This window comes from Urocampus carinirostris, chromosome 6 (assembly GCF_059441175.1).
Source record: "Urocampus carinirostris isolate Australia breed hairy pipefish chromosome 6, RoL_Ucar_1.0, whole genome shotgun sequence".
NCBI lineage: Eukaryota > Metazoa > Chordata > Actinopteri > Syngnathiformes > Syngnathidae > Urocampus > Urocampus carinirostris.
The window spans coordinates 6,033,143-6,046,392 of record NC_142354.1 but is presented as its reverse complement, the minus strand read 5'-3'; the positions used below and the strand labels follow the sequence as shown (position 1 = coordinate 6,046,392).

The 13,250-nt window shown below is 39.1% G+C and overlaps 1 protein-coding gene across 2 annotated transcripts in view; it reads left to right on the top strand.

Moving 5' to 3' along the window:
* nisch (nischarin) overlaps positions 1-13,250 on the top strand; it is a 55,982-nt gene that overhangs the window by 14,929 nt on the left and 27,803 nt on the right. The window contains exons 8-14 of one of the 2 annotated variants that reach the window (XM_088337596.1): positions 919-1,071; positions 1,149-1,217; positions 3,013-3,198; positions 3,317-3,445; positions 3,634-3,747; positions 9,638-9,815; positions 12,589-12,683. In XM_088337596.1, coding sequence (XP_088193722.1) covers positions 919-1,071; positions 1,149-1,217; positions 3,013-3,198; positions 3,317-3,445; positions 3,634-3,747; positions 9,638-9,815; positions 12,589-12,683 — 924 coding nt within the window. Of the gene's footprint in view, positions 1-918; positions 1,072-1,148; positions 1,218-3,012; positions 3,199-3,316; positions 3,446-3,633; positions 3,748-9,637; positions 9,816-12,585; positions 12,684-13,250 lie in introns of both variants that reach the window. The other variant, XM_088337595.1, reaches the window with a different exon arrangement.

Sequence of the window (13,250 nt, the reverse complement as noted above, 5' to 3'; positions counted from 1 at the left end):
AACTAAGTTATTACATGTAGTGTGCTCCTCATGAGCAGATAAATAGTAAAAAAAAAAGGATATAAAAATCTACTGCCACCTACTGATATGGATGACTATTACAGTTCCTTGTCTGAACTAAGCAAAAATACTGAATAACAGACTGATATTTTGGAAAGATAAAATTGGGCAAATTCCAGCGGCAAACTCGACAAGGTCTTACGGCACACTAGTGTGCCCCGGCACACTGTTTGAATAACACTGCTCTAATATAGTTGGTGAATAAGTAGAGAGAGAATCCACTATGCAAACCAGTGTTCCTTGCATCGTTAGTAAAATAGTGTGACAATGAGATAAGGTATAATGCCTTACAGTTTGTACCACTGTTGGTCAAGTGGTAAAGTGCTGGCTTTCTCATGGCCACTATTTAGGTTTGATTACCGTTGCATACAATGTTATGGAAAATTAGGTCAACGATGTTTATCAATTTGATCAATCATTGCACAAACATTGTTCGAATACGGTATTACTGTAAATGTAAAACTTTCTATGGTAACGCATACCTATCATTACTGTGCGCATTTCTAGTATGGTAGAGCATACTTACAATAGTACTACTGTATACATTTACAATATTGTTTTGCGAAAAGAGGTCAGCCATGTTTATCAATATTATACAATCATTTGGGGAATCATTTTATCACTCAAATACGGTATTATTGTAAAACCTTGAATGGTAACGCATATATATATATACCTACTGTATGCATTTCCAATTTTGTTCACCGTAATTCTGCAGTATTTAAGGTGCACTTTCAGATTTCTGGACAAATTTGTGTTCTAAGTCGCGCCTTATATTCCGGAAAAAATGGTACATTTCCTGATATTACATGAATTCTTATTGCATGTTAAGTTCTATTCCATGGACTATTCTCCCAGCAAATCCTTGTGCCGGAAGCCAGCGAGTTTCCTCTGTGGGAAGCAGAGGGCTCGGGTTGCGACTGTCCTGTGACTGCTGTAGTGCCATGCTGGAAAAACCTCACCACGCTGGACATGAGCCACAACAACATCAGTGCCATTGACAGCTCAGTGGTGAGATGCTGCTGCAGTTTGTTGTCTTTTTAAGTTTTTCTTTCTAATGTTTATTTCAAATATTCCACTGCATGCAGAGACTAATCCGTGAAGTGGAATTTCTTGATCTGAGTCACAACCGACTTTCCTCGGTGGAAAATCTTCAGGTTTGTATCAGCTCATCACATTTAACTGTGGAGAACATGAAAATTACTGAAGAAACAAAGCTCTAATTTGGACATTGTTAGGAGCGTTACTTAAAAAGCAGTAATTAGTTACAGCTACTATATACTTATAGATAATTCAGTTACCCCAATTACTGACACCAAAAATTAGCGCGTCTGAAAGTAACTAGTTACAATTTACCGTATACACTTAAATATACCGACGCTTCCCGACTTACGTACATTCGACTTACAGATTCCGGCAGTTACGATCATTTTTTTTTCCCAATGTCGAAAAATATCCAGACATTGATGTTAGATTTTGTATTGTGTGCACCTTTTTCTGAGTAGAGGACAGTACTGTAGTGCTCCTTCCCGCCGCTTGGCACTGAGAGAGATGATCCACACCGAAGAAGAAATCCGGCTCCTACTTCCTTGGTTCGTGTGTAATCATAACATCGTGTACTGACTGTATCGCTAGCCCGCTAATAACTTTGACGTTTTTATTGTTTAATATCTCGTGCATCCATTCAATATGGTTGGTGTAAAGTGTAAGGAAGAGGTGAGCCGTTTCTTTTGAAACGAAAGTGGAAAAAGGAAGCTGGATACGTTTGAGAAAATGGTTGGAACACTTTTTTTACATATTGAAGCGCAAGTCCCAAAAGTAAGTAAAACCTAACTTTATTCATCTTTATAGAGCTTATTATTTGATGAAATGTTTTTTTTTTTAGTAAAAAACAATACAGGTTACTTATATGAGCCTTACACATATTTATATAAACCATAAACATACAAAATATAGCGCTGAAGCAACTTACGAACGATCGTCCGGAATTTAACTTGTTTTTAAGCCAAACTCTTAAAACTGCCTTAAAAAAGCTACACAATAAAAGAAATACCATAAAATGTGTACACCAACCTGTTGAAGCAGATGACACTTCGTATATTCTGGTTTGTGCAATCTTGAGACCTTGCAAACGAACAAATAGCTGAGAATGTCTCGGTGGTTCGAACCCCTTTCAGTATTTTATATTATGGTTGTAAATTTACCTTTGATGCGAGTATATATGGTAGGGAGAATATCTCTATGAGGATAAATTTAGTGTTAAGTCATGTTTCTTTGTATAGCCCTTATTCACAAAAAGTCTCAAAGGGCCGCCCAGACCACTATCACAACATACCCTGATCTGAAACCTACATCAGGGCAAGTAAAATCTCAACATCCTCATACTCTGTTCTTGAGACGGTGTTGCCATAACTGTACTCAGTTTTACTTTGTATGAACATATGGTTCGCGCCTCGGCCGAGTCATACCTAAGACTTATAACATTGGTAAATGGCGGCGCCCTCTGTTGGCTGCGGCTGCATCGGCTCGCTACAACGGGTCAGGTGTATCGACATTTCGTTCTTACAAAGAATGACAATACAAAGGAAATTATTATTATTATTATTATTATAAACAGGTCCACCCTTCAGAAAATGGTGATGTCTGATCAAGGGTTCTATGTGACAATGTGAGTCATGCTGTAGTATTAAGCAAACCGAACATTGAAATTCATGCTCTGCCACTAGTGAGTAGCGGAATAACGCACTCAAATACGGTATTATTTCTTACCGCGTGTGGTAACAACGTTAGGGTCTCAAATTTGATTAGTAATGCGTAGCAGTACTTGTTACTGACAAAAAGTAATTGCGTTCCTTTAAAACGCATTAGTCCCAACAGTGCAATTAAACTTGCCTATTTAAGCAAGATTTTTTACACACATTAAATCCTTCCACACAACCTTTGTTTTTGCAGCACCTGTACAATCTGGTCCATGTGGATCTGTCCTACAACAAGTTATGCATGCTGGAGGCTGCTCACACGCGGCTAGGCAACATCAAGACGCTCAGGCTGGCTGGCAACCAGCTTGAGGGACTCACCGGTCTCAGTAAACTCTACTCCCTGGTCCACCTGGACCTCAGTCACAACCAGCTTTCCCAAGTAAGCACCACATTTTAGAATTGGCTGCCCCCATTTGACCACAGCACACCAGACAGAGCAGGAAAATTATTTTTTTCCCACATTTGATTGTGAAGAAAGGGTATTTTTGCATTTGCAGTTGGAGGAAATCAAGAACATCGGATCATTGCCGTGCCTAGAGAAACTGGACCTATCTTCTAACCCATTTTGCATCATCCCCGACTACAGAACCAAAGTCCTGGCCCAATTTGGTGACCGCGTAACAGAGGTAACTGTACCACTGCTGCCAAAGCTTTGTCTGTTTTGTGTGTGTGTGTGTGTGTGTGTGTGTGTGTGTGTGTGTGTGTGTGTGTGTGTGTGTGTGTGTGTGTGTGTGTGTGTGTGTGTGTGTGTGTGTGTGTGTGTGTGTGTGTGTGTGTGTGTGTGTGTGTGTTTTGACTCGCATCCGTGTGCCAGGTGTGTCTGGACGGTCAAGTGACCACAGCAAAGGAGTTGGACACAGTAGAAGTGTTGAAAGCCATTCAGAAAGCCAGAGAAGTCAAAGATCGTATGAGGACTAGTGACACGAAGGTAACGTATGTTGTATAATAATTAATACAACAGATGTTTGATACCACTTTTTTCAAAAACAATACCGTAATCCCTCTTTTATTACGGGGGTTGCATTCCAAAATTTCCTGCAATATTCACAACCTGCAAAGTAAAAACCGTTGTTTATTTATTAATGAAATAGTACATTATGCATTGAAACCAAGAGCAAACCCAATTTGCAGGCTCAATCACTTATGAAATGAATGTTCTGTACTTTTTGAACTTTTTTCCTACAAAAAACTTCTGTACTTTCAAATTATAATTTTCAAAGTAATCTTTACGCTTTATTGCCCAACTATATTAAGAACACCATCCACGTTACATCTCATGATACTTTGTCGACATCATGTCGACGTTATGGAAATTTGCATTTGCTTTCCAGTCTGCAAACCAAAATGTTAAAAAAACTATATTGGAACCCCCAAAAAATGCCTGGAGCTGCAAAAAATTAACCCCTTAATAGTTCTGTAAAAAATCAACTAAAATCCCAATCCTAGATGTACTCAAAGTAAATTGAATGCTGCTCTTGAGCCGTTAGGAGAACGTGGATGGTTTTGGTCTCTTTTGAAAGGTTACACTGAAATTTTGTCCCAAACTGAATCACTGTACGTGCTACTAACATTTTAGTAATCTGAGTCGAAACACCAGGAATAGAAGGTTTTTATTCCCACCAGAATTTCTTCTTGCAATCAAATGAGTGTAGCATGGGTGTCTTAGCTGAAAAAACAGATTTACTACATGGAAGATAAAGCTGTTTGGGACCCTTTAGTTTTGTGGAGACTGGTGGCCCGTGGTTTCTCATGATACAACAAATTTGCAGATGCCTTGTGCGTAACGTTAAAAGAAGATAAACAAGTCTCTGTTTCTTGTTGATTATATGCAGAAGTGGGAATTTCAGATCACAAAGTAGCATAGTTTTTACTCAGTTTGGATTTAGCCACAGGTTCAACTACTTAACTGATTAATCTTTCTTTCTATTACAAACTGTTGCCTAAAGCCCCAATTTGTAATGATTGACCACCAGATGGCACAGTTTTGTCTAATGTGAACAAAAAACAGGTAAGACAATTAGCCATAAATTTCTGCCCGTGAAGCAGGTGGAAAATGTGCAAAATTGGCTAAACCCGCTGGTATGCCCGCGAAACAGACGCGGGCGACTGTTCCGCGTCCTTATCGCGGATAACCCCGGCTGCATCGCGTTTGACCGTGCTTACGCGCGGTACACCCTCTAATGCACGTGATAACGCCGCGATACAGGCGCAGAACAAACGTGCTATGACCGTGCTCCACCCGCGATTACCCACTAAAATTTCGCGTCCTACCCGCGTGTAACCACGTCTTGGCCGCGGCCGTAGCACGTCCTAGCACGTTCGTACCGCGTCTTTACCACGTGTGCCGCCCGCGGTTACCCGTGGTCTAAAGTTTTGAGCAGCGCAAAACTTTTTCACGCGGCCAACCGCGTGTGAATTTCTTACCGCGTGTCAAGCACGGCTGTATCTCGTCTGTATCGCGATCTCGAAGCGTCCAACAGCGTCTGCTTCACGGGCAGAAATATCTGGCCGTGATTCAGCCTCGATACGCCTGTGAAAGGCTGTGTGACCGGGCCTTTAGCTACTCAGTAGAGTTCATATCAGACAATATATATATATCATATATATCTTATATACATACACACATTAGAGCTAAGATTCATGGCCCGAGCCCGAACCCGAACCCGAGGCAATTTCGGGCCGGGTCGGGCCTGAAATGTCAGTCATACGGTCGGGTCGGGTCGGGTTCGGTCCTGCATTTTTTTTTTTTTTTTAAATTAATTAATAATTATAAATATATGTTCATTAAAAATATATACTTAAACTATGTATGGATACTAGACCAAGGAATACTTGTTATAAAATAAATAATTTGGATAAAACGGAGAAGGAGCTGTAATTGCTTTTAACGGAGCCAGAGCATGCTCTGTGCACGTGACGTGACGTGAATGCTGTCCTCTTAATAATCTTTCCCTCCGCAAATTCGCGTGATTTTGGCCTGGTATCCCCGATATGGAGTCGGACCAACAAGAAGTTAAGGATAAACTCAAGAGAGGAGAACTGACGAGGAAAACGCACTCTGGTAAGAGTTTTAATAAGCGTTTTATATAGAATACGATCGCTTTTGTCGGAAGTGTACATTGACGTTGGTGACATTTTCATCCGCGTTAAAAAACGCAATTTGCAGAATAAAATCACGCTTTATTGTTTAAATAAACGCGTTATATAGACTAGGATCTCCCAATTATTATAATTAGCTCGCTTTATTGTTTTAATAAGCGTTTTATATAGAATACGATCAGGGGGGGGGGGATTTGCATAGGAGTCGGAAAAGGGCACAACACGTCAACACCCCCTCAATGATAGTGCCGCGCTAAAATCTTAAGGACGTACTACTACTGCTGCTGTGGATTATGGCCCAATGATCAAGTCGTCAAAATGACGGACGCCCTTAAATGTTTTCGCTACCTCAAAAAAAAAAAACCGTCAATGACAGATTGTCGCTTAATGTAACATCTGCAGTGCAGACACAGAAATATAAAAGATGTAAATGTTTATACAGTTTTATTTAACTTAGGCCTAGATGTTGTAACAAAAGGCAGAGTTTAATTTGTTATCATAAATAACCCCTCCTTATAAATAAAATATGTAATTTCGGGCCCCCTCGGGCCGGGCCAGCAAATCCAGTTAATTAGTCGGGCTCGGTCCGGGTCGGGTTTAATACCCCTCGGGCCTGCGTCGGGCTCGGGTGCTTTTTTTGGGCCCGATCTTACCTCTAACACACATACACATACACACACACACACACTGGTTATTGACACAGACTAAACCCCAATGTCTCGTATGGAAACAAACAGCGACCCGCACCAAACGTAGTTGCGCTGTTCAAAGCACAGATCCTGTGCTAAGAGCAAGCTGATGATATCAAATGATATTATCATTACATCAATGATTAGCAATCCTTCACTTTGTATAAATTAACTGCTACCTGAAGACCACTCCAGTGATCTATGTCAGGATAATTTGTTGGATAGTCATATGGCAACTTTCATTACCTGACCAATCTTGTCACAAGGTTGACAGGAATCGTAAACAAAAAATCAAAACGTATGCATCAACTCTGTAAGAAAGTGCTCATTTCTGTACTGATTTTCCTGGGGCCAACTCTGTTGCCATGCTTACTCTGTTGTGATCTATGCAAATACTGTCACTTGATTAATTGATTATATTGATGTCCGTTTATGTGGATGTTTTTAGCCTTGTCATGTAAGTATGTAAGTTGGTTACATAGGTTTTGGGTAAGCCACTGGCTGTGAATATGCAAAGCTGTAAAACAGTACTACCTTGAAAACACACAGCTACAATAAGTATTTACAGCATACCGTAGATTTACTACATGGAAGATAAAGCTGTTTGGGACCTCTAGTTTTGTGGAGACTGGTGGCCCGTGGTTTCTCATGATACAGCAAATTTGCAGATGCCTTGTGCGTAACGTTAAAGGAAGATAAACAAGTCTCCGTTTCTTGTTGATTATATGCAGAAGTGGGAATTTCAGATCACAAAGTAGCATAGTTTTTACTCAGTTTGGATTTAGCCACAGGTTCAACTACTCAACTGATTAATCTTTCTTTTTATTACAAACTGTTGCTTAAAGCCCCAATTTGTAATGATTGACCACCAGATGGCACAGTTTTGTCTAATGTGAACAAAAAGCATTGCCAAATTGCACAGTGTGTCGGTAGAAGGCCAGACAATCATGGCGGTGACTTAATTGGGGATTCAACAAATTTCTCGACCTATGCTTTTTTGTAGAAATTAACATTGATATGATAGTTCATGTATTTTTGCTAGTATTCAAATCAATGTTTTTTTTGGACAACTAAGAGGCACTAAATATTAAACACTATTCCGTTAAGGCCAACTCTAACAGGATTTTTACCTGCCTGGAATTACCAACTTTGATTACCGTAAATTCCGGACTATAGAGCGCACCTGATTATAAGCTGCACCCACAACATTTTAGGAGGATAACCGCTTTTGTACTTACACAAGCCGCACCTGTATATAAGCTGCATGCGCCCACATTAAAATATGTATCTCGATCACAAAATTAACCCAAACCTTACTTTGAGTCCCGCGATTTTGACTGAGGGGTTTTTAAGGGTTATTGTTCTATCTTCGTTATTCATTATCCATTATCGGTCAGTTCATAATACGCTACAAAGCCTAGGAGCCGGGACTCTTACTCTCAGCCAAAAGGCCAAGCTAAGGTCCTAGCCCTTAAGCCTTGCTGCGATCATTGCGAATGCACCGTTCCCGGAGGTACTGCAATACCGGGCCGATGCGTGGAGTGGACAGAGCAAGCTCTTATTCCATCTCGTTCAGCTCTTAGTATACAATTCCAGAAAGTACAGTTCAAAAACCACAGCCGGCAAAATGAACGAAAATTGATACCGGTATTTAAGATTTAAAGCAGACCTGCAGAGTCCGAGTCCCGTTAAAAGTAATCCAAGGAAAAAAAGTGTATATTTCCAAAGGTAAGGGTGGGAAAAATATATATCCACTATTGTCTGCAGTGTCTACAAACACTCACCTTTACCGGTCCCCACTTCCCGTCATTCCCCGCGTCTGTTACGCCCCTTCTTTTTAATTGGTCTGTGCAAGACTTATCAGAATAAGTGTCCAAAATAAATACACATAAATACATTACAAAAATATACAGTTGCAAATACATATTATACATGGTTACACATATTTACAAAGAAAGACGGTACACTGAGAGAGTTTTCAAAGCCAAGGAAAAAAAGTGTATATTTCCAAAGGTAAGGGTGGGAAAAATATATATCCACTATTGTCAGCCGCGTTTACAAACACGTCTCACTTTTACTCCACTTCCCGTCAGCCCACGTCCCCTTCTTTCTCATTTGCTCGTGCAGAACATATCAGAATAAGTTTCTAAAACTAATACATTACAAAAATATACAGTTGCAAATACATATTATACATGGTTACACATATTTACAAAGAAAGACGGTACACTGAGAGAGTTTTCAAAGCTTTAATAATAATAATATAACTTTCATCCCAAACCGTACCTGTGAAGGTTAGCAAAACGCTACTAGGAACACTCTCGCAACACAGTAAACCGGCCTGTTAAAGAAAATGTACGGTACTTGTAGAAGTCACAGTAAACCATCTTCATCTTCCTCCTTATAACTGACGCCATCAAGGTCATCTACCCCAGTAAGGGAAAGAGACCTTGTCGTGTTAGCAAGTCCGCCTCCTCGCCGGGGGGAATCGGAGAGGAGGCGGACTTGCTAACAGGAGGTGGTGTATCCCTGGATTTTCACAAAGAAAAGATTTCCATCTGCCGCAGAGATGTCAAATTTTCGGACAAGCGTGACGTCATCCACTCCGCTACAAGCACCCCTAGAGCATCATGTTAATCTGTTAATAAACAACGGGGTAGACTGCTGGAAGTGTGAATTTCCCTACGGGGATGAATAAAGTATCTATCTATCTCTCTCTAAATACCAAGTCCCACGCTCCCTTATTCAAAAACACACTAGCAACACGCTCGCAAAGCAAAGTTTACGTGTAGTAGCTCTGTTTCGTTCTTTATCGGACTGTTCGATTGCGTTTAGCTTGTAAGCTGCGTCATGTGCCTTGAACACGAGCGCCGCTGGCGGCTGTTAGAAAAATTACATAAATTGGCCGCATCACTGAATAGGCCGCAGGGTTGAACGTTTGGGAAAAAAGTAGCGGCTTATTGTCCGGAATTTACAGTACTTTGATGGTGGCTGCTCTCTGAAGGCTTCCTCCTCTCGTCTTTTTGTCAGATCAGTGAGGAACCGGAGCTGTCTGGTGCTGCACCTCCTCACGTTCCTCCTCCCTCCTCATCTTCTTCCTCTAATACCTCCTTTTGCTACACCTCAGTTATCACCCCTCATTCTCTCGCCTCCTCTTCCGTCCTCTCCTCCTCCTTTCAGGCCCAGCAATCTTCCTGCATCAGCCAAGGTAATCTTATGTCAATCCGGCATGGCCATGAAATCTTGGGTCTTCTTCAAATTGCTCCGTTTCCCCATTGTTATTATTCACATTCAAAAATTTCGATACAGTCATCCCAAGTTTTCATTAGCTTAATGAAAAAAAAAAACTGTTTTGTCTTGAATAAACCAGCAAAACGCCTTGAGATGCCATGTTCATTAAAAGTTTTTCAGTTTTGAGTTAAAGCAAATAGATATTAACATACATTTGAATAACAGCATTTTGAATTTAACATCACATATTCAAGTGAATCAATGTTTTTTCCCCCTTCTAACACCAGAATCCCATCACAATTATTGAGCTCCCAGTCGCGTTGTCTTGCGAAAACCACTGGGATACTTACATGTGTAGTAAACTGTGCAGACTTATTACCGCCTCCTGCAGGCTAAACATTATGCCCACTATTTTCTTAGAACTTTGCTATGCATCTAATGTCACAGCGATTGTTGCAGTAAAGTGATACAATTGGCATCATGGAACCTCAGCCAAATTTTGCTGTGGGAAGCAAGCTTTTGTCTTGATATGCTGTGTTCTTCCACCATCCATACACCTTGTGATATTCAAATAACTCCATCTTAGTTTTGTGAGTCCACAGAACCTTATTTCAAAATTAAGCTAGCTTGTTAAAATGTGCTTTAGCGTACCTCAACCTAAATCTGTAGCTTGTGCGCAGAAAGAGCTTCTGTTGCATTACTCTTCCATACAGCATCTCCGTGTGCAAAGTGCACCGAAAAGTGGAATAATGCACAGTGACACCATCTGCAGCGAGGTCATGTTGTAGGTCTTTGAAGCTGGTCTGTGGGTTGAGTTTGACTGTTCTCTGCATCAAAAATTGCTTATCAGAGATGATTCTTGGCCTGCCACTCGGGGTTTCAACTAAAACTGTGGCCGTGGTCTTTTATTTCCTCACTGTTTATCTCAGTGAAAACAGTATGCTGAAATCTCTGTGGTAGCTTTTTGTATCATTTTCCTAAACTTTGATGTTGAACAAATTTGGTTTTCACTTTGACAGTTATTCTGAGGCTCTCATGTTACCACACTTCTGAGAAGATGCAACGAGTAGAACAACTTGTAACTGGCCAAATTTCCCTTTTCATGTTTGGCTTCAGTTTTGTACGTAGGTCAATGATTGTGGAGCTTAGCAAACACACTTTGTGTTCGTTATTTGTCCTAAATATATTCATCAATAAAACAACAAGGGTACCCAAATGTATGCACCTGCCTACACTCTGTAAATCCTATAAATGTAATTTAACTTCTGAAATATCATTAGTTTGCTATGTGATATAATTAACTGAAATTGCTGATCTGGACAACCAATGATTTATATGGGAAAAATCCTGGAAATGCTCAGGGGTACCCAAACATTTTCATACAACTGCAAATCTGAAATGTAGTTATTCTGATTAACAAGAAAACGTGCCAGAAGCAAAACATAATCACATAAATGAATATATTTTTTGTCAAAGGGCTTTAAATAACTATATTTGTGTCCTTTAAGTATGTCTTATGGTTAGTTTGAAGTAGGGGTGGGCGATACTAGGAGTTTTGGCATCAATACGATCCAAGTAAATACAAGGTAGTATCGATTGATACCAATACTTTTTTCTTGGAAATGTCATGATCATTGAGTAATTGAATCGCCTGCTCCTCTGAGATAATGATGATAAACACAGCACAAATGTTTTGGGCATTAAAAATGTTATATTTTTTATTCCTTAACCACAATGCAAACTTTACAATATAAAAATACGTTTCTCTGACAACAGTTTCAGAAGAAAAGTCAGTCAAAAAAAAAACACCCTTGTACCTAAAAAACAAATATAACAATGTCTAAAAGACATCTAAAACACCTTCCATTTATGATTTAAGATTTTGACTGTTTAGCATTTGCTGGAACTCGCGTAACAACATACATAAAGAAGAACCAACATGACATTGTGGAGGGTGATGACCTCTCTCTTAGCTACTCTTTTTAATTTCATTAACATAAAATGCCAATGAAATTTTCTTTGCAACCCCAGTGGAAGGTGTTTATAAAAGAAGAATAAAACAGGATACAATGAAATAAATAATATCTACAGTTATATACTAAAAGGAAAAGACCAGGACTATGAATTGTGTTGTATAAGTACATTGAGGTGAGGCTGAGTAGGAAAAGAATGTTTCGCTGTGGCTCACATTGCACAATATTTTGAAAAATAAAATCAGTGTGGAAATGAACTGTGAGAACAATTTGATTAAGTTTGAAAATTAAAATGCTTCAATTCAATTTTTTTTGTATAGGACCTTTTTATCTTTGCAACCTGAAGTGCTGTATAAAAACATTTAATGTACAATTAGAAAATTTAATCCCGTACGTATGAACACTTTGTTACATGTTTTAATCTTAAAACCAACTAACTACATTATTTTAGTGCTAGTTGAAATGGGAAGACCGTCTCGATCCCAAGACAACAGTATCGATCCGATCTCGGTACTCATTCAGTATCAATGATGTTAATATATGGATCAATCAGCCCACCCTTAGTTTAAAGTGTGAGAAAAAGCATACCAAAGAGATAGGAAGTCGACATTTTGTTCAAAGGTATATTATCAACTTTTATTTTTTATCAGAAAACAAACTTTTTTTTTCATTGTCCATTTCCCTTCTTTTAATACTTTAATCCAACAGTAAATCTACATTAATTATGCCATACTTAGTAGTTTAATTAACTGACATTTCCGTATGCCTTGTTAGAAGAAATGACCAGCAGAGAAGAATCCGCCATTCTGCCCATCTTCCTTTCCTCGGCAACTTCCTCCAATGTGCACCTGCTGTCTGCTGATACCACCCAGGTCAAACACCCCACTTCTTACCCTGACAGCCATCTTTTTTTAATTGTCATAGATAAATGCAGGTTTTGCTGCAAAGCAGGGGTGGGCGATAATGGGATATTTTAGTATCGATCAGATCCAAGTAGATAAATGATAGTAATAATCGATACTGATCCGATACCCATACTTTTTGCTTGTAATTGTCATGATTAATAATTGAACTCTCCCCCATGAGTTAGTTTATATTTATCACAAACACAAAGATTTTAGGCAGTAAAAAGTTGTAATCTATTAAATGAAATAACAACTATATAAACTTTAACAGTGTACAAAATAAACAGAAACATCTTTCAGATCAAAATTCAGAAGTCAAGTAAAAACCAGCAATGTAACAGAATACAATGTCAACATGTCAACTATTACTTCCATTGCATAACATTTTGGAAATCAAGTCAAAACGTGCAAATATTGTAAACAATACAATGTAAAAACCTTTAACAGTATATAAAAAAAATACTTTTACTAAAACAACTATAACAGGGCAAAAGTAAAGAGAGTCAAACCAAATAAATCAGCAATGTAATGACA